This window comes from Neovison vison, chromosome 8 (genome assembly GCF_020171115.1).
Source record: "Neovison vison isolate M4711 chromosome 8, ASM_NN_V1, whole genome shotgun sequence".
Taxonomy (NCBI): domain Eukaryota; kingdom Metazoa; phylum Chordata; class Mammalia; order Carnivora; family Mustelidae; genus Neogale; species Neogale vison.
In genome coordinates, this window is record NC_058098.1 from 94,914,482 (window position 1) to 94,938,616 (window position 24,135).

Here is a 24,135-nt window from a genome sequence, read left to right on the forward strand (position 1 = left end):
ACATACTTCCTACTTTATATATGTATATTGTTTATAGGCTGCAAAACTTCTTAAAAGAATACTTCTCTCATGGCACCTGGGTGGTGCAGAGGGTTAGGCCTTTGCCTTCAGCTCAGGTCATGGTCTCAGAGTTCTGGGATTGAGCTCCTCATCAGGCTCTCTGCTCAGCAGGGAGCCTGCTTCCCCTCTCTCTCTGCCTGCTGCTCTGCCTACTTGTGATCTCTGTGTCAAATAAATTTTAAAAATCTTAAAAAAAAAAAAAACAACAACTTCTCATTCCCTGTGCCATGCACTCTGATACTATTCTACTTTACTTTGTTTTTAAAAAGGCTGATTTATCCCCTTACATTGATTTCATGATCCACACCAATGGGTAGCAACCCAGTATGAGAAACAGGCTAGGTACAGTGTGAAACAAGGAGACATAAAAACAGTGATGTGCTTTGAAAGATAAAGTTAAGCAGCAGCAAAAATGATCAGAAAAAAGGAGACTGGGTGGGAGAATATAATGATATAGTTAGTGGGATATAAGTGAATGGGAATGGAGAAAACATTTCAGAAGCTTTTGTTTAAGACAGAATATCCTGAACTTACTGACTGGATATGAAGGGAAAGGGAGAGGGCAGAACAAGAGAAAATGCTGTGGTTTCCAGCCCTGGTGGCTGAGAAGATGAAGTGCCTTTAAAAGGAATGGGGAAGTCAGGGTAAGAGGCAAGTATATGTGTATATAAGACTACCAATTCTATTTTGGACAGTGTTGTGGGCTTTGGAGGTAATCATTAGATTAGAGCCAAAGAAAAATGTAGGATTTAACAGGAGAGGGTAGCTCAACTTATGACAAGGGATGAGATGCCCTAGAAATAGAAAAGAAAATGAAGGATGAGAGTGGTACACTTTTATGGCTAAAAGGAAAAAGCCATAAGAGGAAGAGAAGTTCTACAAGGGAGTGAATTAAAAGTGGCCGGCGCTACTGAGATGGAAAGATGAGGATGGAGAAAAACAGCACTAGATTTGGCTAATAAGAGTAAGAGGTACCTTGGGTGAGTGATGGGTGAAGCCAAATTCAAAGAGTTAAGCACGGAATGATGGTTAGAAAGTGAAATAAATTCAAGTTTGTCCAGACCCCTATCTGATTCTGTCTTGTTCCAAAAACGCTGGTTGTATCAGTAATCACATGGCTCTCTCGCTCGCTCTCTCTCTTTTTTTTTGGCGCTCCGTGTCCCTCCAGATGGTGATTCGAGTGATGAAGTCTCTCAAGCTCTTCTCAGGTAGGTATCCTAGCCATCCCAAGCTAAAACCTGCTTGTTGGGCTATTTTGCGCTATCAGCGCCCAGTACTCGCGCCGGCCTTGTCCTCGCTCCCCGCCGTAGCCCTGGCCTGGATGTGGGAGGCAAAGGCTGTGAGCATTTCCTGGGCGGTGAGGTGAGCGCCGCGCATAATCAGGCGATGCCCGTCTCCTGGGGAAGAAACAAACGAGTCAGGCACTGGGAGGGCGGCGGGGCCGGGACTGAGGGCGCGCGGGCTGCCTGGCACCCCTTCCGCCCGCCTCCCCACCCGAGCCCACCGAACAGCACGTCCACGCAGGGCTCGGAGCCGTCGTGCCTCACGTCCGCAATCACCGAGCAGTTGAGGTTGGTGGAACGGACCTTCTCGCTGCTCACCGCCTGGAGGAAGGTCCTGCGGTGTGAAAACTGTTTTGAGCTCCCGGCCCGGGGGGCTAGACCCCCGGCGAGAGGAAGGCGCGGCCCCTTCCTGTCCCCGCTCCTTCCGCCTCGTACCTCGTGGACTCCACATTCTTCTCGAAGGGGCAGAACTGAACGCGAACCTGCTTCACTGACCGGAGGCCGAGCCGAGCCAAAGACGCCGCCATGGCGACCTCCGCGCCGGAAGGCCTCGTGCGGCCGGAAGTGTCCTCTGACGCAGCGCCCCCCTCCCCTTCCTGCCCCCTGCGGCTGCGGGGTGCGGCTCTCCGACCCTCTGTAGTGTTTGCGCGCCCCCGCCGCCGACCCCGGCTACCCAGCCGGAGAGGAGGAGGAAGGCCGGCAGGGAGGGTGGTGGTTCCATACAGAGTATGGAGGGCCCTGAAGTAAGCGGTCAGTAAATACCTATCAATAGACCTCTTGTACCACGGTGAAGACAATAAATAGTGCAGAAGCCCTTGCGCCTGGCTCCGGTAACACGTCCGTCTCCTGCAGCCTTTACCCCTTCCGTACGCTGTACGCTGCTGTGCCAGATCTAGGTTAACACCATCTTAAGCGCTGGTCCCTTCGGTGGGGACACTACCATGGTAGAGATTATATAGCTACGGGGGGCGAGGGGGGACCCTACTCAGATTAAACTTGTTGAACTCTGAGTAACGGCAATTTAAATGCGAAGGTCCTTTAGCTCAGTATTCTTAAGTGACTGAAAATAGTTACGAGACGGGGAGCTGAGGGTAATACAACTCCTGGGACTGATCTAAGTGTAGAAATGCCTGTTCCACCTCTGTGGTTCCTGATGAACTAACTTTGTGTTTAGCTTGGCTCCTAGGACTTAAAAGGAAGTGGCATCCTGGTCTCTCTGCTTTGTACTTCTTTTTCCCTTTCCCTTTCCTCTGGGATCCAATGCTATGGCTCTTCTCCCAGTGCGAGTCCTGAGAGGTCTTCACTGTTGGGGTACTAGGCCTGAGCCTCCCACGAATGCTGACCTCCAGGTTCCAGGCTGTGGTTTGGCCCTTTACTCTGGATTGCAGGCACTGGAGTGATCACGCATGCTTCACTTTAAGTCCAGGTTCTGTGTAGCTTGTGGTTCTCGGGTAGCCTTTCTTCTAAGCTCCCAAATGTAGGCTTTTTTAATATGCAGTTCTAAATATTTGGGCTTTTCCAGCCAGAGTTGGGGAGCTCTGACTTTGTGGCTCCTGGTGCTAGGCTCCTTAGGATTCATGACTGATCCCCAGGCAGGAAAGAAAAGACAAGTGCCAACGCGGGCGCTGGTGCTGCCTCAGGGCCAGCCAGGCCTGCTGATTTCCCACCAGGTAAGCCTCTGGGCTAGGTCCCCCTCCCCACAGTGTGCTTAGCAGCTGAGCTGTCTGGGCTGGGGGTGCTCCAGGCCGAAGAGGGGGCTCCAAGCTTTCTAGGCTGTTAAGGCTGCTGCTGGGCAGTTCGATGGACTGGACTTCATTGCATGTACCTGGGAAGGCAGGAGTGGAAAACAGGCAGTGGGCAGGAGGAGGGGTTTGACAACTATTGACAACCACACGAGGTAACTAAGGAGGATGGGAGGTAGGGCACATAAAGTAGCAAGGGGCAGGGCAAAGAGCCTAGAGTTAGGGAAGAGTGACTCACAGCAACAGGGAGGCCTCCTCTGGACCTCAGACTTAGGCAGGGGCTGCTGGAATAGACACAGCAGGGCACCATCCAGCCTCTGGAAGATGCTGAGCGTGAGCAGAGTCTGGCGAAGTTCCGGGGACAGGCCCCACTGTTCCTCCTCCAACAACTGGCGGACCACTCCAAAGTCTTGTCTAAGCTGCAGCGCCCCCTGCAGGCTGAGTGAAGGCCAGGGTACAATGTGGCCATGGGCCTCTACTGCCTCTGCAACTGCTCTGCCCCACCTACCCCTCCCCTTTGCCAGTTCCATTCAGCCCTCTGCCATTGCCTCCTTTTCTCCCACCTGAACCGGATCCCGTGCGCCAGGATGTGGTCAAGCCAGGCACCCAGGATGGCTGTCAGTGCCTGGCCAAGGGCAGGGGCCTGCGCTTGAGGTGGCAATCCCTGCAATCCTTGCAACACAGGCTCCAGGACAGTGCGAACCACCAACCCAGCATACTCACTAGGAATGCTGGGGAGTTCTGGAGTGAGAGAAGAGAAAGGCCAGGATATGAGGCTATGGAGATCAGTTCAGCCCCTAACAGAGTGTTTGGGAGAAGACGATAAGATTTGCAGGGGCACAGAAGGCAAGGACAAGGATGGAGACAGAGCAGTAGATCTAGGATTTGGAGGGTTCAGAAGACTATTACCGCTTGGGAACTGTGGAAGGGGATGCTGGGAAGAGGAGTTACCCGGAGAGAGACGATTCCGCCAGTACCGACCCCGTGGCATGTAGATTTCGAAGCCCTGTGTGGCTTGTTTATGACATTCTTGAAAAAAGAGACTTAGTGACTCCTCAGGCAGGAGCTGTGGCATATTGAAAAAACAAAAGGGGTTTACTTGTTAGGGACTTGCCAAGTTATGATGCTCTTCTAAATCTGAGGTGTTTAAACTGGCTTCCATAAAGCCCCAGAACAGAACTGTATGCGTAATTCTACAGGCTTGGGCCATTCTGACAAGAGATACCCTAACTTTTTGGGTCTTCCTAAAGGCCGGGACCCAGAAAAGATTATAGACAATTGCCATAGGATTACCCTGCTTTCCTCAGCTTGGTTCAGTGTCTAGAAGTCCTCCAGGTTAATTTTACTTTATAGGAACATCAAGAGGAAAAAAACAGGGACACACCCTCACCACTATGAATGTTCCAAAGCAAATGCTAGAGAGAGGGGTCTGCATGACCTACAGACAGGCAGAGGCTGAAGAAAGGGAATTGTATGGTCTTCCATCAACTGTGAAAGGAAGGCAGGAATTATATGCAGACCAGGAGCAACAACTTTAACTTTCTGAGATTCAGGAACCTTTGGAATGTCCTTAACACTGAATATTCTTTACACCCTACTTCCATTTTCTCAGAGTAGTGTAACCTATAAAGCAAGAAAAGGCCCATGTGCTGGTTTGGTTTCTGTGCTTTGATAGGTTATCTTTTTGGAATGGGAGAGCAAAAAAGAAGGGTCTCTTCAGCCTATTTTGGAGAGGAACCCCAAGAAATGGGTAATGTGGTAGCAGCTCTGTAAAGACAAGGTGACTGGATGCCTGTTAGCCTGAAGAGAAGAAGGGGTTTGGGGGCTGGACAGGGGGAAGTGGAGCCCATGCGGCTCCTGGTATATATCCAGACAGCAGCCTATCCTAAGTCCAATTCTTCCTCTTTTCTGAAAACCCCAACTCCCTCTTATTTATGCCAAGGAAATTACCCTTTTGTCAACTGACATTTGTTAGGAATCTTCCTGCATACAGTACTCTGAGGAAACACAAGGTCACATTATGAAAGAGTCTTTCTGTCTGGGATGTTCCTAGAGGAACAAGGCATACAGAGTCCTTCCCACAGTGGTTAGTTCCCATGGTAAGCACATTGTTCCTGTCCCTGTTCTCACAACTAGCAAGAGCTGGACTCTTTTCTTAGTTCTCCTTATCTCCCAACCTGACCTCTACAGCTGGATGAGACTCTATCATGGTCTCCACTGTTGCCCTCCTGCTCCTCCCGTGGCTTTCCATCTCTTATGAGGCAAAGCCCAAATTCTGCGGGCTGGTGTTCAGTGCCCTCCACAATTTTATGCCAACCTGCTTTCTCCTCCACAGTCCCCCACCCAACCTTGGACAAAAGTGTGTGTGTGTGTATGTGCATGTGTGTGCACACAGGCATGCACACAGGGAGTTTCTGCTTTGGTCAGTCATCTCCCCATTACTCCCTCAAGGAACTATGAACTTCCCATCTCCAGTAACCTCTGCCACTCTTCTGAGGCTGCGTAGCCACCACCTTGAGCCACAAACCCTGTACAGAGTTTCTGTAATGACATGCCTGCCATGGCCTGCCTGCCTTAGGGGATTCCCATGGCCATCACTGGGCAACGCCCTCATGAGGAGCCTGCTTTGGATTATGTTGAGTTGAAGGAGACAGCAATAAACTGAGGTGGAACAGGCAGGTGCAGATCGTAGATTAGGACTAAACTACGCAGTGCATAGCACCAAGGCACTGTGAGTAAGCAGAGATGCGGAGAAAAAAGGAGCAGAGGGACAAAGCTTGAACTCTATAGCCTTGCCCCTATTCAGGGCACAGGAGAAACTGGGGCAGGAAGAGAAAACAAAAAAACTGAAACATCTTCCATAGTAGGAGCAGATACTGTGCAAACTGGGGAAATATTAAAATAAAAATATAATATTATTCATAAGTTTAGAAGAAAATAAAATCTTAGAACACAGGCAAGAATGGATGAAGCTTATCACTGTGGAACAGGAATCAGAAGTGGGTTGGGGGCAATTAAAGTGCTTTTTTTTCATTAGAAGACTTCTAAAATAATATCCTACTTCATTTTTAAACTATGGACATGTATTACTTTAATAAAAATGTAAATGAAGGGCGCCTGGGTGGCTCAGTGGGTTAAGCCGCTGCCTTCGGCTCGGGTCATGATCTCAGGGTCCTGGGATCATGATCTCAGGGTCCTGGGATCGAGTCCCGCATGGAGCTCTCTGCTCAGCAGGGAGCCTGCTTCTCTCTCTTAATTAAAAAAAAAAAAAAAGTAAATGAACATGGGGGGTTTGGTGGGGGAGGAAAAGAATAAATGAAACAAGATGGGATTGGGAGGGAGACAAACCATAAGAGACTCTTAATCTCACAAAACAAACTGAGGGTTGCTGGGGGGAGGGGGTTCAGGAGAGGGGGATGAGGTTATGGACATTGGGGAGGGTATGTACTATGGTGAGTGCTGTGAAGTGTGTAAACCTGGTGATTCACAGACCTATACCCCTAGGGATAAAAATACATTATATGTTTATAAAAAAACTTAAAAATAAAATAAAATAAAGGGCACTATTGTTAGTTTAAAAAATGTAAATGATAAACATAGAAAAGAGGAGAAACATCCTCTCAAAGCTAGTAAGTAAGGGTAGTAAGGGGCTGACTTTGGCTCAGGTCATGATCCTAGGTCCTTGGATCCAGCCCCCGACTCCTTGGGCTCAGCAGGGAGTCTGTTTGTCCCTCTGCCTTTTCCCCTCCCCCTGATCGCCTGTGTGCTCTCTCTCTCTCTCAAATAAATAAAAGCTTTTTTTTTTTTTTTTTTTAAAGCTAGTAGGTAGGGGCACCTGGGTGGCTCAGTGGGTTGAGCCTCTGCCTTCGGCTCAGGTCATGATCTCAGGATTCTGGGATTGAGCCCCACATCGGGCTCTCTGCTCAGTGGGGAGCCTGCTTCCCCGTCCCACCCCCCCACCCCCGCCCTGCTGCTCTGCCTGCTTGTGATCTCTCTGTCAAAAAAAAAAAAAAAAAACCCTAGTAGGTAAAAGGAAAGATTCAATTATTTATCTTGCTTTTTCTTTACAAAATATACTTCAAAGTAACCAAGTAACTAATGAGGGCAAATTTCTTTATAGGACTAAGTACTAATATATAAAGATATGATAGAATTGGAATATCACCACTTTGTACCCCCTAATGAAATAATGGATCTAGGCAGTGATCTTCAGTGGCTGTTAACATCACAAAATGAGAGCCTGACCTATAGATGAAACAAAATTGACCACAAGCTGATAACTGTTAAAGCCTCAGTGGTAGGAATATGGGGGTCCATTATACTCTTCTCTCTAATTTTGTATATGTTTGAAGTTTTCCATAACAAGCTAAGAAAATAGAGAACAAAAATGAACAGAGCAAGAAAAATTAAAATCAGCAGAGACTCCAAGGAGATTCCAAGTCACTGGAATGTTCCACGACTATCAGCATCACCCCACCCCCCAAACTGGGCACAGAACTGACTTTTCAACTGCCACTGTCAGGGCCCCTGCTCTTCTCACCTGGATCTGTGAAGTTAGCTTCTGGATCTCCAGGCCCAGTTGCTGCTCCACTTCCAGGCCCAAACTTTCCTCTGCTGCCAGTCTAGACAGAGCTGCTGCCTCATGCAATAGAGGCTTTGGATCCAGAAACAGGAAGTGAGATTTGAGCCCAGTCCAGGCTGTTCCCCTTCCCACTTGCTAGCTACTCACAGGTAAGTTCTTCTGGATCAGGACCAGGAAGGAACCTGGGGCCCACGCTGCCAGATGCTGCTGAGTTTTGCTCAGAAACCAGACCAAGGTGGTCTGCAGGGTACAGAGCCCCAGAGCAAGTGGTGCAGGACCTGGGGAGAGGAGGATGGAGTATCTGAGGGGCCACAGAACCCCTCTGGGAGGAAGTAGGCTTCAGAACAGAGTAAAGGAATAACGGGGACATCTTCAACTGTTCTGTTGCTCCATACCCAGCACCTTGTCTCACCTGGAGGCTGACAGAGGAGCAGCCCTGACCTGGGTACTTGAAGGGCATCCAAGAGAGGAGGGAAGAGCTGTTGCAAAAGTTCGGTGGTATGAGAGGATGAGGCAAGGCTGCTGTGATCTTCACCAGCAGATCCCAAGGCCTGGCAGAAGCCTGAAGATGAGGGATAAGGTTTGATGAGGAAGGAGTAATCTGGGGCTGTTTCACTCCCATTGCCCCTTTCTTCTCACCTTGGTCCCAGCTCCAGGTAAGAGACTGATGAAATAGGTTGCGACACAAAGAAGACAACTCCTTCTCACACTCCTGAGGCAGGGGTGCTAGTGGGAGAAAGGGTCTGGAGCTTGAAAAGAGGCCTCTCTTTTCCAGAACCACCGCCCACTCAATGACCAGGGAAAAGGGGAGGCTGCCACCAAGACTCAAGACTTGAGTAGAAAGGAAGACTGGCCTTGAAACCCAGATGCTAGAGCCTGTCGGGTCAGGAGGGGGTTAGAGAGGTAGGAGTAAAGGGTGGGGGGGGTAGTGTTCATTCTAAAGGGCCTGCTTCTGCAGTCTGCTTGGCAGGGGAGTGACGTGGCTAGGGAGAAGAAAGAGACCCCTGTCTGCCCAAAGGCCCATCCAGGCCCCATCACTCACCCTGACCCAGTGCCTGACTCAGCTGTTGTGCCGCTGCCCTGCGGTCCCTCCAGGGTCCTAGACTTAGGTCCAGACTCTGAGCACAAGCTGCCCACAGCAGGGTCCAGTACCGGCTCCACAGGGCTCCAGCCCCTTCAAGCCCCAGTCCACTGGTGGCTGAATCTGCCACACCCCCCAGCAGCCCCAGCAGCCCCGGCAGCAGCTCCCGCTCTTCTTGGCACCGACTGCGGAGCTGATCCCGCAAGCCCGCTCCCTCGAGCGCCTCACCTAGCTGACCCGCCACCTGGCAACCCCGCTCCCCCGTCAGGAGGCGGAGCACACGGGCCGGCGGGAAAGGGCGCGCTGCCCCAGGGACATGGCTCAAGGCTTTTTCCTGCAGCTGGTGGTAGGCGGGAAGCGCCAGCAGCACGTCGGCAAGTTGGGAAGACAAGCCGGGGCTGGCCGCCTCCCGACCCAGAGCCCGAAGCTGCATCTCGATGGCAGCATCCAGGCGCTGGGCCGCCAGTCCGATAGGGCGCGCCAGGAGTAACGGTACGGGAGTCTCCCGTAGGCCGATTTGCAGCACAGCTCTTCGGGAGGGGTGCAGTAGCAGGTCGCGGCACAGCTGAGGCCAGGAGCCGGGGTCGGGGCCCGGCGCGCTTGCACTCATGATCCTCAGGAGGCGCACGGCTGCCTGTAGGTGGCGGGTGCAGTCCCGGGCTTGGAGGAGCTGCTCCCGCTCGCGATGCAGCCGCAGCAACACTGCCCGAAGACGCTGCAGCGCGGGCGGGATCGGGCGGCCCACTGCCGCCTCCCGCCACCAGTCCGCCGCGCCCTCGTCCTGGTGCTCTCTGGCGTCCACCGGCGCCGCCCAACACGGCCGCCCTCCCCGGGCTCCACCGGGCCGCGGGTCTAGGCAGGGGATGCTCCCGGCAACCGGCAGCCACGACCAGCCACGAAAGTCCCCGCCAGGAGTCCCCGCCTGCCTACTCTCCCACTGCTCCTCCACGGCGCCTCCGGGTTGCGCCCTCAACGGCGGCAGGGTAGGAAGCGGAGGCAGAAGGCCACCAGAGCGAGATGCCTGGGCCATGCGGCGCCGCGTCCGGGACGAACCTAACGATTCCCACTTCCCCGCACTGCCCAACGCCCGCTGCCGCCGGGACTCCGCCCCGTCCCAAGAGCCGTCATCTCTAGCCCTGGAGCCGCCGGGACCGTCATGGACTCTCTCGCGCTCCGTAAGCGGAGGCTTCTGCCCGTAATAAAGATGGCGGTCTACCCTGTGCTACTCCGCCCCCCCCCCCCATTTCCCCCACCCTCCGGGCGGTATCAAATACCAGGCGGTCTTTCACTTTCGGGTCACTGTTGATGGGAGATGGCGCCGATTCCGAAGGCAGTGGGGCGGATAAAGCTAGGTAAGCAGGTGTGACAAGACGACAAAGAGGTCCAGGAGGGGAGGGACAGCCCCACTTGGGTTTACCTGTTTTCAGTAGGGTCTTGTGCTTTACTGGGCGGGCGAAAGGCTCCGGCCCATCCTTCCGAAGTCCCTTGACGAGCCACCGCCTTCTTTTACTATAGACTGCCCTCTGCAGCCTGGTTGCCCGCTGGAGGTCGCTGCTGTCCCCAAACTCTGCCAGGAATTCGGTCCGGAAGACTACGGCGCTGAGGTAAAAGGACTCCTAGCTCCCCCTCGTCCCGTTGCTCTTGGTCACGCCTCTCTCCAGCCACACTGGGCTCGGAGGGCTCTGTAGAGGCGTAGCCTGGGGCTCATGCTTGGAGAAGCGCGTGGCAAATGGAGGGTCGTGAAAGTGGGCAGGATTGGGCGGACGAGGGTCTGAGTTGAGAATTGGGGAGTGGATGGGAGTTCCTTAGGGTAAGATAATATGAATAGAGGGAAGAGTGTGAGCAAAGACACCAAGGCAAGGAAAAGTTTAGAAAACTTCACTGAAGTGAGACTTGAGTGGTTTGGTTGGAACTGCAAGAAATGAAGGGGGGTGGGGAGGAGGCAGCAAGTGGCTTGAAATGCTTGGATGTCCTCAAGTAGGTTGCAGGATTATTGAGGAGGGGACAGGATCAGATTTGGGAGCACTTAAAAAGCTGTATTTCCAGCTGCTTCCTGGGTATCTCCAAAACCTCAAATTCAGCAATTCCGTTAGTTAATTCATCTACTTTGCAAGTTGATTGCTTTTCCTCTAACCTTAGTTTTGGCTAGTAACACAAACGGACATCCAGTTACTTAATGCAGAAATCTGGGAATCATTGTATATAATCCTCCCTTTCCTTTACCTCACACATTTAGCCAGTCACTAAAATCCACTTTGGAAATGTCTCTCTCTTACTCTCTCTCTTTTTATAAAAGATTTTATTTATTTACTCATGAGAGACAGAGAGAGAGGCAGAGGGAGAAGCAGGCTCCCCGCTGGGCAGGGAGCCCCATGCAGGACTCCATTCCAGGACCCCGGGATCATGACCTGAGCCTAAGGCAGATGCTTAACTGATTGAGCCACCTAGGTGCCCCTGGAAATGTCTCTTGACTGTAGCCCATCATTTCCATTCCTGCTTCTGCTGCCCCTGCCTTAGCTTAAGAATTCATTCTTTCTGTCATAGGGGCCTGCCAACTAAACATCCCACCCCTAGAATCATGTCCTCCCCACCCCCCACCCCACCCCAGTGCTGTTTCACTTGAGTGTTTGACTTGAGCGCTTCACTCCCCAGATGAGGTCCACTCCCATCCCTAACAAGACAAAGTCCAAACTCCCTGGGTCACACAGGGTTCTTCAGAGCCAGCTCCTGGCTGCATCTCTAATAGAATAGTCTCCTCACCAATCACTCTGCCTTTGCTCACTCACCACACTTACTGAGCGCCACCAATGTACCGGTTTTGGGCACTGGGAAGACAGCAGTAAACCAAACACAAAAATCCTTTTAGTCAGTGAATTAGAAGCATCTAGTGGAAGCAGCCAGTCCACAAATAAACAATATAGTATGCCAGATACGAAAAATACAAGGAAAAATAAGAAGAGTAGGGAGTGCTGGAATGAAGTTGAGTTTCTCTTTTTAAAGGGTGTAGTCAGAAAGGGCCTCCTGGGAAAGGATTAGCAGGCAGGGATCTGAAGGGGTGAGCCGTTCACTGGGGAAAGAACATTGCAGGGAGAGGAAGTAACAAGGACATAAGCCCTGAGATGGGAACACACTTGGTGTGTTGTAGGACCTTCACAGACCACTGACCACTGTAGCTAGAGGTGGGACCAGAGGAGAGGAGATGATTCATGGAGGACTGGGGAGCCAGATCGTGGTCAGCCACATGGTGAATTAAGACAGTAGCACGGACTGTGCCTTGGGGAGAGGTAGAAGGTCAAGATCATCCCTTTTTTTTGGTTTGTTTTTAGAGATGGCTAGACTGGGCCAGTTAGGAAATTGAATTAAACCCAGCAGGAAATTTAATTTGAGAATAAGACTTGATGAAAGCCCACAGCAGTGTCAGTGAAGATGCTGTTGAGTCAGAACTATCTCCTGAAGGATAACCTACCTCTGAGACTATTTAGAAAGTTGACCATACCTCCCTGATCTGAATCCTTGCTATGCATTCGTTTAGCACTCTGGTGTTTCATGTGGCTTCTAAGTTTCTCAGTCAGTGGGCCACCATCTAGTCAGGGGTGTGCTCTGTTTACACCTGAATGGTCCCAGAAGGACAAGATGGCTCCTGTCCTCCTCCAGAGCTGACACTAAATGAGGAATCTTGTAAGAACCACAGAATGTAATGGGAGAAGCCTTGAAGAGTCTTATCTCATATTGTGAATGATGAAGCCAAGGTTCATAGAGGTTAGATGACTTGTCCAGAGTCTATCTCCAGGCAGTATGGCAAAGCCAGAACTAAGATGCAGGCAGCAAAGTGTTCTTTCTGGTTCCATGCTTCTTGCCAATTGAAAGTGCAATAAAAAGCAGTAAATAATAAGGTTCTAAATTGTATAACACAGACTATGTGAGTACAGTTTGGTTGAGTGAGAGCAGAGATCACTGGAGATGAAGAGGTTTGAGGGAAGATGGAATTTGAACTGAATCTTGAAAGTAAGACAGGTGTGGTGAGAAGCTTAGAGCCAGGAGGGATTTAGGGACAGTTGGAGGGACAATCCCAACACTAGAAGAAACCTGAGAACAGAGGGACGACAGCAGCCAAGCAGGAGGAAATTACGGAGGAAGATTAGGAGGGTCAGTCTGGGCTTTCTGGAAGGCTCCAAATCCCAGTGTGAGGAGCTAGACTCAATCCTGCCTGTGGCCCTGGCAGCGGGGGATTACTGGAAGTTCCTGAGTAGGGAAGTAAGTTCTGAGAGCTTGGTTTTGGGGGAAACAGACGACGTGCAGGGGAGAGGCCAGCCAGGGATGCTGCGCTCATTTCAGCGTGATGTAGCTCCAGAGCGGGTTCTGTGGGGTTGCCTGTATTTAAGGATATGGCGGGGTATGTAGCTGAAAGAGCAGGTAAGAGGGCTCTTTCTGGGCCTCAGTGTAGCTGACGTAGTGGCAGGTCAAGGGGAGGAGATCTTATATGATCGAGAAGGCTGGGCTGAGGGCCACACAGAACGCTTGGGAAGCAGGAGAGTGGTGAAGGAAGTGATAAACCAGGAAAACCAGAGCAGCGTGTCTTCAGGCCCTCAGCGGGGGAGAAGGTCAGCCAGTAAGGTTCTCCAGGCGGGCTGGGTGGGTTGTGGTCTCCATGATGGAGTAGTCGACCCAGCCAAGTCCCCCGTTCTCTCCTAGAGCTCCCCCCCAACACCAGCCTCCCCTCTCCTCCCCCTCCCAGGACATAGCGGATTTTCTTCAACGACTCGTGGCGAGTGATCCCCAGGGCCTGCACCGGATCCATGTGGACGGGAGCAGTGGGCGGCTACAGCTCTGGCACCATGGTGGGGCGTGCAGGGGCCAAGCCCTGGGATCGAGGCTGGTACCCTGGGGAGGGCTGAGGAACCCTCAGATGTTCCTCTCTCTCATGTACCTTTTTCTTTCCCTTCTCCCTGTCCCTCTGGACAGATTACCTCCTGGACCATTTCTGCAATGAGGGGAAAACGCCTAGACAGAGTGACATGGCCAAGGGGGTCAAGGGACTGGGCACCTACTGTGGTCTCCGAAAGTCCTTCCTATATCCTCCTCAAGGGTCTGAGCCCTGCCCTCCTAGTCCCTCTGCCCCTTCCCCTGGTGGCTCAGACAGCCTACTTCAGGTGGCCATGCCCCAGAAGCTCCTGCTGACAGAAGAGGTGAGACTGTCAGCAAGGAGCCTCCCCTCGCCCAGTGCTCTCCTAACTGCCATGTGCCCTCATCCGTCTGGCCCCTAATCTGGACCTTTCAGGGTCCTTCCATCCTGCTGGCCTCCCTTTTTTTTTCTCGTTCTCCCTCTCTCTCTTTTCCGGTCACCTGCCTTTTCTTCTCTAGGAAGCCAACCACCTGGCTGAGGAGCTAGTGGCGGAAGAGGAGCGCATGAAACAGAGAGCAGAGAAGAAACGACTCAAGAAGAAGGTAGCTGGAGGGCAGGAGGAGTGGGAACCCAGAGGGACTGGGGAGAGGGAAAGGGGGACACATTGTGAGGACAGGAAAGAACTTGGGGTAGCCCATAATGGATCCTCTTGTGAGAGGGGGCCCAGTGGGCTCAGAGCCTGGAGGGGAGGGCCTCATGGAAGCCCTATGGTGTGATGGTTCTGGAGTCACACTGTGCCGCCTGGGCTGAATTCTGCCTCGTTCTTACTGGGGGACCTCTGCCTGGTGAGTCTCCTGTCTGCTTTTTCACCTGTAACACAAGGATAACAACAAAACCTACCTCGTGGAGTTGCAGGGATCAAATGAGATAGTATGTGCAAAGCTCTTAACCTGGTACACGACCTGTAGTCTCTACTGTACATGTAAAGAATTGGCTTCAAGATACAGATTGTGTGTGTGTGTGTGTGTGTGTGTGTATTTACGTGTAGTGTTCAAGATAAATCATCAGCGTCAGCATCATTATCATTGCAGCGTCAAAAGGATCGCAAGCGACAGGAGCGCTTGGAGCAGGAGGGTGGGGAGCCCAAGGTGAGTGTCTCCAAGCAGGTATGAAGAACACTAGGTGCCAGGAGGGTGGGAGCTCAGAGGGCAGACAGCTCAAGTGATCCCCGTCTGCCTTCCCTTCAGGTCATGGCCACCCCAAATGGGGATGGGAGCCCCCCATCCAGCCCGGGGAACCCTCCTCAGGGACAGTGTGGTGAGGAAGAGGTGAGAGTCTCCTTCCTTTCTTGATCTCGGGGCCCCCCCCACCCCGCCTCCCTCTCTCCCTACCCCAGGACATATTTCATCCCCACTCCCTTCTAACTTTCCTTTCTGCTCACAGGACTCATTGGATCTATCTAGCACTTTCGTGTCTCTGGCTTTACGCAAAGTTGGGGATTGGCCTCCCAGTGCCCGCAGAGGGAAGGGACTGAGCCAGGAGCCTCGAGGCAAAAGCCGGAGCTCCCAAGAGAAGATGGGCCAGGAGGAAGCAAGCTCTCCAATAGAAGAGAGCCCCAGGCAGAGTCCTAAGGCAGAGGTGAGGTGACCCGTAGAAGTTCTCTGGCTCTAGGATTAAGAGATGTGGGTCAGGCTCCATCACTGACAGGAAGGTAGGACTGATCCCATCTTGCAGAACTGTCATAAGAATTACAGAAGTTGGGAAGTTGGCAATAGTCATTGTTTGAACAAAGGAGAAGGATTTGGGGGCGCTGAGGCCTGAATCCTGCTTGACTTTGCTCCCCATCCCTAGGCATCTCCAGGACTGCTGGCAGTTGCCTTACAGCAGAGCCAGGAGCTGGCAAGTGAGATTCTCTCTTTCTCTCTCCTTCCTCACCTCACCCTCCCCGGGATAGCCCCATCTGAACCCTCCCGCCTTCTCTCCTCCCCAGCACTGGGTACCAGCTTTGCCCAAAATGGCTTCTACCACAAGGCTGTGGTTCTCTTTACCCAGGCTTTGAAGCTCAACCCCCGGGATTATCGGTGAGTGGGGGCTTGGCTGCTGTGCTGGGAGGTCAGGGTGAGGCAGAGTGTTAAGGATCTAGACTTTTGGTCACTTTGTCTTTACCAGGTTATTTGGAAACCGCTCTTTCTGCCATGAGCGGCTGGGTCAGCCCATGTGGGCCCTGGCCGATGCCCAGGTGGCCCTCACCCTGCGACCGGGCTGGCCCCGGGGCCTTTTCCGCCTGGGCAAGGCCCTGATGGGACTGCAGGTAAGGGATCTGAGATTGGAAGTGTGGGTGGAATTTGGGTGGCATGGGGTAGGGATTGGGTCTGTACTGACATTTTCTAGCAAAGCTCCTGGTACCACAGTGTCACAGTATCAGTGGTACTAGGAGCTGAGGCAAGTTTGAGGAAGGGGACAGTTTTAATTTCCTTCCCCTGCTTGATACCTAAACTTTCCTCTTTCTAATTGCTCTGGGACAAAAGTGTTTTGAAGAGGCAGCTGCTGTGTTCCAGGAAACTCTGAGAGGCGGCTCCCAGCCCGATGCCACCCGGGAGCTCCGCTCTTGCCTTCTGCACCTTGCTCTGGTAAGGGAACCAGGCCCACTGGCGGGCCCAGAGCGGGCAGCCGGAGAGCTGGCTGGGATTTCCACAGCGAGTGTTGCTCCTTTCCTCAGGATAGTGATGGCAGGGATGGGTGGGAGGAGGGGCATGGGCTGTGCTGCTGGAAAGGAGGAACAGGTGCCCCCCTCTCTCCTTCTCAGCAGAATCAGCGAGGAGGAATCCGGGAGCCACTTCTGTCAACTGGGTTCCCACAGCCATTTTCCCAAGCTGGGCCTGGCACCTCAAGCCTCCTGTCTGTTATTCGTCCTCCAAGCACTGCTCCAAGAGCCGCTGGCCTTCTGTCTCCACCGCTGCATTATCCCCCGAGTCACCTGAGCCACTGTAACTCGACCCTTCCCCAGACTCAGAGTAGGAGACCCCACTCTCTCCATCTCCGGGACACCTCAAAGGGCTCTGGTATCCTGGGACTTCGGCCCCAGCATCTACCTCAGGCCAGATGATGGAGGACCTGTCCCTCATAGGACAAGGCCATGTGTGCCTCCCCTAGTTCCCTGCATATCTTGAGATCTTGTAGTCTAAAGCCATAATTAAAGATACCGCTGGTGGCTGTTCCTGTTGCCAAAGAGACCTGATGACAGAAAGGAACCCCATGTCCACTGAAACAACCTTTCTTTGATTCTGAAGCAGATGGCTTCCTCTGGGAGCAGTAGAGAAAAATAAAATCCACCAAGGCTAAGGAGGGAACTGTACAGAAGTTCAGGTTTTCAGACTATATCAGACCCAGAAGGGAGGATCTGGGGCCTGCTCTGATTTTTGGCTCTGGGCACCTCATGCACCAGCCAGAGATCTGTGCTCAGGAGCACGTTCAGGGGATGCCTGAGGCCTGAGTCCCACCCTGCATCGTGGCAGATGCGCACATCTTTCTGAGTCCGGCCTCACCTTGTTCCTTCTAGCCCCAGCCCCTCATGCCTTGTTTCCTGTCACTAGGTGCACATTCTTACCTCTCCTTTGCCCAGGGGCCTCACCTTCTTCAATTGCCAGAATGTTCACTGGGGTTTACATTTGGAAAATCCCTTACCAGGTCCTGCCTGGATGTGGCAGGGTACACACGTCTCCACAGCCCGCCCACCCGTGCTGGCTCTCCTGCTCATGGGACCCCAGCAGGCACCCCGGCTGCTGCTCCTGTGGCCGTGCTTTCTCCACTCCAGCACTAGGTGTTGTAATGAGCACTTCCCCATGTCAAGTTTACTCAGTATTTCGACCAAGGGTCACTGCCCCCAAAGAAGGCTGTCATTCCCTGCTTCCTGTGTAAGAATCATAATCTTATGGTTTCTCCTCGAAGATCCTGACAGCTGCCCCTGGCCGCTTCCTCCCTACCCCTTCCTGGGACTCTCAGCTCACTGAAATGTGGATCTGCAGGGGACTCAGTCCTCCCAGAATGCCTTGCCTGGAGGAACCATTCATCAGGAGAAATGATTCTTGCCCCCCTGTGGTCTTGCTCAACACCATTCATTGCTGTATAGGGGATGTTGAAAAACCTTCTTTATATAGGGCTTTCCCAGATTATTTTTGTTAACAGAGCAGGCTCTTTCAATACTGTATAGCAGAATGAAGTCTGCCAGCATGAGCTGGGGCACCTTGGGCAGGTCTTAACGTCTGTGCCTTAGATCCCTCCTCTGAAAAATGGGGGCAATCCCTACCTCACAGGACAGTTGTGAGGACTGAAAGTCAAAGTGTAAGAAAATACCTACCAAGTGCCTGGTACACAATGGGTGCTAAATAAATTGGTTTTTAATCTGCAATGGTCCTACATACTCATGATTCCCCCACAGTGGAAAGAGGGGATTATGGTGAATTGTTGCTTATTTCACAAAATACAGAGCTCTGGGACTGTGGTTCTCCAAGTGCAGGCCCTGGACCAGCAGCAAATCGGGAACTTGCTGCAAATGCGTTCTCAGGCCCCACCCTAGAGCTTCTCAATCAGAAAGGACAACAGCAGGGTGCAGCAAGTTGCGCTTTATTAAGCCCTCTGGGTGATGTAATGCCTACCCACTTGTTCTAGGACCTGGCAGAGGATACACCACCTGGAGACCACTTCGGTGGGCGAGGCTTGAGTTTTGTTCATCTGAGGATTGATTATGGGAGATATGGATTATGGAGAGGAATTTAGGAGGCCTCAAGTGGAGGGAGATTACAGCTCAGAGCCAATTAACTTGACTAAATCATACCTTCCTAACAAGAATTATTTGCTCTGGAAGCTCTTTGCTCATGCCTAGTTGGGGAGATGTGGTTGTGTTTGTTTGAGGGGTGTTTACAGTATGATGACTCCATAAAAGGCCTGTTCGTGTGGCCATCTTGTTCTAAGCAGCAGGGAGCTACTTCTCTGCTTTGGGGACTCCACTAGGGTTCCTCAAAGAATGGGCACCCATCACCACTGTGTGATATCTTTGCTTTGAAGCTGAGCTGGCTCTTTGCTTTTCAAGCCTCTCAAATATTTCCCTCCCCAGTATCCCTTGACCTATCCTGGACTTGAATCTTCTCCAAGAGCCACAGGACTTCTGACACCTTATCCCCATTTTGTCCCACACTCACACGGCTAACTGATAGGGTTCCAACCCAGCAGCCAGAGTTCTGAGTCCCTAGGGTGTAGAAGCACAGTGACCAGTTTTCCTGGGACAGGGATTTCCTGGAGTGTGGGACTTTCCATACTGAAGCTGGGAAAGTCTTGGACAAACATGAATGAGTCAGTCACTCTAAAGGTTCAAGAGAGGCAGCCCTTAGGAAGCAGATGAAGGGAATAAGGAGGGGCCCTGGACCAGAATCAGGGTGTGTGTGTGTGTGTGTGTGTGTGTGTGTATGTTGTCTATGTGTATTGAAAGGGCAACACAGGTGTAAAGAATACTTTTCACACATAATGGCTGAAAAATTCTTAGCTCTACACCAGTAGTCATTAATTCTGTCCATGATGCCATTTTTCCTTCCAGTAGCCCAGGTTTGTGAGGCGGTCAGTGATGGATGCAATCTTTGGCCACTGGGATAATCACACAGACTCCTCTTTCCTTACAGCCTCCTCCATTCCCCAAGTCTGGCCCTGAATCCCCTCAGCTCTTACCTTCCACAGTGGCCAGAGATCTACTCCTTCCTCAGGCCCCTGCCAGTCCCTGGTCTCCCCTACACTTGCAGGCAGATGAGCTGGCTCCAACACTGGTCAACCTCTCCTCTCTAAAATCTCCACCGACCAGGATCGAGCTACAGTACAAGGCCTAAATTCCTACCTTTGGCCCTTTCTCCTCTGCTTTCTTCGTAAACCATTTTCTTCTTTCAGTTAGGCCCAGTTGCAGTTACAGGGACAGAGCCTGCATGAGCCAAAAGCATGAGCCCAAGTCACCCACGCAAGCAGGTTAGTGCCAGCCCCAGCACTTACAAGCTTCACAACCAGGTGATGGGGTGGTCTTGGGCTTCTGTGATTCAGTCTCTTTACACTTAAAATGAAATTAAAGTCTCCTGGGATAACTGTGAAGATTAATCCATGCAAATCCCTTGAATTGTGCTCAGTAAGGGGTAGCTATTGTCTAACAACACCAGGTTCCCTTCTGCCTTCCAGTCTTATTCTCTCTCCCTGAAAGAACCTTTCCTGGGACCTCCACCTGCAACTCAGACCCTAGCTAACTCCCCTTGGATCCTCAAGGAAAGGTCACTCTCAGAGCATTCTTGAGAATGAGACTGTGGGATCTGGGCAGAAGCATGGAAGGGTCTGAGCGGGGAGGAAGGGCAAACACGGAGAAAGGGGAACCAGGAAAGAGCCTAAGCATGGTCTTGTGAAGATCAGCAGGGATGGCCCTGCTTAGTGGTAGGCCTCTTCCCTCCCCATCACACTGCCAGAGAGTGATTAATTACCAGCGGAATAAATTAGTCTCAGAAATGTCCACTGGTGGGGGTAGGCTGTTGACTTCACCCACAAGGCCTCAAGCCACTACTCCAAGCTCCACCTCAGCGGGCCTCCCAATCTTTCTGCCAAGGCCACCATCTTGGCGGGGACATTTCCTGCCCAAGTGCAGGGCAGAAGTCACAGAAGTAGGGTTGTGGCCCTTCTCCCTGGGGGCTTCACTTAGTCTGTGTCCCAGTATAGGGCTCTTTCTGCAGAGGTAGGAGAAGGTCAAGACCCCATTAACAAGAAACCTCAGGGTGGGGAAAGGGTAGATCAGGTGGGTCATTGTCACTGTGGGGCCACCTAGAGGTTAGAAGCAAGGTCGGGGTGGGTGAGGGGCTGAGGAGGCTAGAGAATCAAAGACCTGGTGGAGTCCTGCCACCAAAGGCAGTCAGTAGGGGTGGGTCACCCATAGCTACCAGAATCCCATCTCCTACTGCTCCGCTCAAAGTTTCCAGAGCACTGTGAGGGCTGACAAGCACTGGCTCTGAAGCCTGGCAGGATGCATAGATCCAAAGCCTGACCTAGTGGCTCTTGCTTTGTGAAATGGGCATCATTATATCACCAACCTTATAGAGTTGCTACCAGGGTTAAAGGAGACATCGAGTTTAAAGCGCTCAGCCAAACAAGGAATCTGCACAACAATCACCGATTTTGTTCGATTTTGTTCTTACCACCACCCGCGCTGGGACTGAGGCCTCCTGCGACTGAGTCTCAATTTTATTCTCAACAACTGGGAAAAGTGAGCGTCTGGACTATGAGCCGGAGAAGGCCGGATCCACACCCTCCCTCCACCCGGGAACCCCGGACAGGGCGCGGGGCACGGAGGTGAGGAGACGGGCCCCGCAGCGGCTTTGCCTTCAGTCAACCACCTGAATCTCTTCTTCGGTCAGGTGGTGCCCGGAGTCCGGTGGGCCAGGGCCCGGGTTGGGGCTGGGGCCTGGGGCGCCATCTGGCCGCTGCAGGCCGCACGGGACTTCGGGGGACAGCGCACTCAGCGAGGCCACGTCGGCGCGCATCTCCTCCACGTCGCGTCTGAGCTTGGCTCGCCGGTTCTGGAACCACGTGACAACCTGCGCATTGGCCAGACCTAGCCTCGCCGCCAGCCCGTCGCGCTCCGAAGGCGCCAGGTACTTCTGGAAGACGAAGCGTCGCTCCAGCTCCAGCACCTGCTGCGCGGTGAACGCCGTGCGTGACTTTCGCCGCCTGCGGCCGGTGGGGCCGGGGCCCAGCGCACCCCGGGCTGCGCGGCCTGCGAGGATAGGGTGGGGGTCAGTCTCTGGCCTGCGGGAATCGGGCTCCTGCCGGGAGGAGAAGCTGAGGCGGGGCCGGGGGGGGGGTGCGGTTGCCGGGTGTGGGGGGTAGCTTAAGCCAGGGGCAGGGAGGCAGACGTGGGAGAAGGCAGACCGGCGCCAGAACCGCAGCCGCTCACCCAACCAGGGTTCAGGCTGAGGGGAGTGGGGGGCATAAAGTGAAAAGGGCCACGTGGGTATGGGAGGCCCAGTCTTGAGGGCATCTTGCCGAGGTGAGGGAGTGGAAGGAGGACGGGCCAGAGACGACTTGGCGCAGAGGCAGGCCATCTGGGGCAGGACCTTCGAGGCCTTGGGGCCGGCAACGAGGCGGGGCCCACCATAGTCAAAGTAGGGGCAGCTGGCCCCGGACGATGAGTGTTAACAGGAACCGGGCCATGGCCTTCTAGAGACACACGGGTCACGATGGGCACTCTTGGTTAACACTTTAGTGACACGGCGCCTCCTCCTCCAGCCCAAAAGGGAGGTATGGGGAATCAAAGGGGTAAGGAGAGGCGAAGTATGTGGTCCCCTGATCCCTACCTCTGCCAGGACCTTCTGCTCCTGTGCGTTCTCCTGAAGAGAGCGGCGTGGAGCAGAGCAAGGTCCCCCGGAGAGGCTCGAACCTGGCCTCCCAGCACTTTCTGCACTGCCCTTGCCCTAACTCATTCGTTTACAGCCTCCGGCTCAGGCCTTTTGTCTCCTCACAGGTCTCTCTTTGTCGCATTTGGCCCGCCTACGGAGAACGGACCCACGGGGCCCTCACTTCTCGACAGGCCGACCCATCCCCTCCGCGCTGGCAGCCTCCAAGAGCTGCCGCGAAGCCTGGAAACTATAGAGGGGAGGGGAGGATCGGGAGATGCAAGTCCCAGCACGTGAGTTGAGGGCAGGGGGCGGATTAGGGTGGCGGCCAGGGTGAACGAAGGTTCGAGACCGGGACCGGGAGGAGACAGATGGGGAGAAGGTCGAGTCAGAGTGCATGACCTCGCCGGCGCTGTACCTTCAGAGGACTCCGGAGCGTGCCCCTCGAGTCCGAGGAAAGTTTTACTGGTCAGCTCCTCCAGCGCGCACAGAGGCGACGTGGGACCAGGGCTCGACTCTGGAAGCTGAGACGTAGAAGGTCCTCGGGTAATCCTGCGCGGGCCTAGGATGTCTGCGATGCTGAATAGTGTCCGGGGTGTCCGAGGCTGGGGTCCCGAGTTCATGGCCGGTCAGGTTGTGGCGGTCCCGCCGCCGGCTGCGATCCGCTCCGCAGCTGCCTGGGCCCCAGCGAGCGGCTCCCGATCTGGGCCCCCAGCCTGGGACCCGCCCCCCGCGCTGGGCCCGAGCCCCGTGTGCCCCTCCTCCTGCGCCCCCAACCCCCAACTCGGGCCGCGCGGTGGGTCTGGAGCTAGTAGATAACCCGGCAGCGGTATTTCTACAGGATGGGCAGGCTCAGAGAGAAGCCCCAGAACAACCTGCCGTACCGGGCAGCTGAGCTGCTTCGCGCTGCGGGGTGCGGCCCGGTGCACATTCTGGCTGGACCCTTCCTGGACGGCCCCTAGTTTCTGTGTGCCACTGACTCCCCGCCAAGCCGCTGCGCTGGCTCATAAACTAGTCGGCAATAAAATTGCTTCCCCTGGCCCCAGCGGATGGGGATTTGCAAAATTCCGAGGAGGGATACCAGAGCTGAGTGTTCTAGGATGTCCGATCTCTCCTAGGAAGGACCTCAGTCTCCCGACCTAGCCCCCTCGTCCCCGCCCCACCCCTGCGGAACGCTCTTAAAAAGGTCCTGGCGGCTGGAAGTTATTAGTGCGGCGCGAGGGGGCTGGGGGGAACTCGAGACTCGGCAGGACCTGGCCTGGCAGAGTGTCTGCACCCGGGAGCATTGGGGATGCGATGTGGAAGCAAAGGCAGGTGAGCGGACTCCTCTGGTTCTCTGGACCCAGGCCAGGCCACCGCGGCTCAGAGGCCCTGGGAAAGTCAAAACACACGAAGAAGCAGAGGAGAACCGGGCCTCAGGAGAGAGGACACAGCAAATCCAGAGCTAGCGCTACTGTCTGGGCTGGGTCTTTGCCAAGGAAGTCTGGCCTCCACAGAGACCCATCAGCCGATCTGTCTTGGCCTCCTTATTAAGCTCCTGTAGTTCAAATAAGGATTCCCCAGCCTGGGAAGCCCAGAAACCACTGTGTAGGAGCAGCAATGGGAAGGGCCACTGGTCACGCCTCATAGAAAAGTGACCTGAATGCCAGACTTCATGGACCCAAACAGATCCTAGAACAGAAACCCCTGCCACCTCAGGGACAAACTCTAAGGTCTAGTATATTCATTCCTTTTTTCTTTTTAAGATATTATTTGAAAGACAGCATGAGGAAGCAGGCTTCTTGCTGAGCAGGGAGCCCGACCTGGGCTCAATCCCAGGACTCCAGGATCATGACCTGAGCCAAAGACAGACACTTAAACGCTTAACTAACTGAGCCACTCAGGTGCCCCAGGGATATTCATTACTATCGGATTTGTGTCCTTTTCTTTCTTTTCTCCCCCACCTGTTCTAGTACTTAGCTCACATCTAGGTGAGCACTCCATAGCGCTCCTTTATAGGAAGAAGGGAGCTCTGGGAGAGGGCTGCTTTACCAGTGGAGGCCCAAAAAGGCAGGTTTTGTTCACATAAACATGCCCAAATAGCTAGGGGATTCACAGCTGAGAGAGAAAAGCCCCACCACTCCCAAGGAGCTCACCATC

The 24,135-nt window shown here is 53.4% G+C and overlaps 4 protein-coding genes across 8 annotated transcripts; 1 reads left to right on the forward strand and 3 right to left on the reverse strand.

Annotated features, from left to right (window-relative positions):
- Nucleotides 1–274: 274 nt before the first annotated feature.
- MRPL53 (mitochondrial ribosomal protein L53) lies at nt 275–1,929 on the reverse strand. Its single transcript, XM_044261470.1, has 3 exons — nt 1,779–1,929; nt 1,565–1,677; nt 275–1,457 (listed from the first exon to the last, which is right to left on the reverse strand). The coding sequence occupies exons 1-3, from the start codon at nt 1,868–1,870 to the stop codon at nt 1,324–1,326; spliced, it is 339 nt and encodes a 112-aa protein (XP_044117405.1). The 5' UTR covers nt 1,871–1,929; the 3' UTR covers nt 275–1,323.
- Nucleotides 1,930–2,780: 851 nt separating this feature from the next.
- Nucleotides 2,781–9,884, reverse strand: CCDC142 (coiled-coil domain containing 142). 4 transcript variants are annotated; one of them, XM_044261464.1, is made up of 9 exons: nt 8,710–9,882; nt 8,307–8,393; nt 8,080–8,229; nt 7,815–7,945; nt 7,626–7,739; nt 4,037–4,151; nt 3,649–3,826; nt 3,324–3,523; nt 2,781–3,168 (listed from the first exon to the last, which is right to left on the reverse strand). In XM_044261464.1, exons 1-9 carry the CDS (start codon nt 9,776–9,778, stop codon nt 2,912–2,914), a joined length of 2,301 nt encoding a protein of 766 aa, XP_044117399.1. In that variant the 5' UTR covers nt 9,779–9,882; the 3' UTR covers nt 2,781–2,911. The 4 variants fall into 4 exon arrangements, with proteins under 4 accessions (XP_044117399.1, XP_044117400.1, XP_044117402.1 ...); XM_044261465.1 differs by lacking the exon at nt 8,307–8,393; XM_044261467.1 differs by lacking the exon at nt 3,649–3,826 and having other exon boundaries at nt 3,041–3,168.
- Nucleotides 9,885–9,890: 6 nt separating this feature from the next.
- TTC31 (tetratricopeptide repeat domain 31) lies at nt 9,891–17,999 on the forward strand. 2 transcript variants are annotated; one of them, XM_044261468.1, is made up of 13 exons: nt 9,891–10,100; nt 10,264–10,352; nt 13,484–13,586; nt 13,711–13,934; nt 14,110–14,193; nt 14,683–14,739; nt 14,839–14,919; nt 15,035–15,229; nt 15,443–15,494; nt 15,582–15,672; nt 15,761–15,902; nt 16,120–16,221; nt 16,398–17,999. In XM_044261468.1, the coding sequence occupies exons 1-13, from the start codon at nt 10,061–10,063 to the stop codon at nt 16,695–16,697; spliced, it is 1,560 nt and encodes a 519-aa protein (XP_044117403.1). In that variant the 5' UTR covers nt 9,891–10,060; the 3' UTR covers nt 16,698–17,999. The 2 variants fall into 2 exon arrangements, with proteins under 2 accessions (XP_044117403.1, XP_044117404.1); XM_044261469.1 differs by having other exon boundaries at nt 16,401–17,999.
- A 2,849-nt stretch (nt 18,000–20,848) lies between these two features.
- On the reverse strand, nt 20,849–22,702 carry LBX2 (ladybird homeobox 2). Its single transcript, XM_044262473.1, has 2 exons — nt 22,415–22,702; nt 20,849–21,377 (listed from the first exon to the last, which is right to left on the reverse strand). Exons 1-2 carry the CDS (start codon nt 22,617–22,619, stop codon nt 20,986–20,988), a joined length of 597 nt encoding a protein of 198 aa, XP_044118408.1. The 5' UTR covers nt 22,620–22,702; the 3' UTR covers nt 20,849–20,985.
- Nucleotides 22,703–24,135: the final 1,433 nt, after the last annotated feature.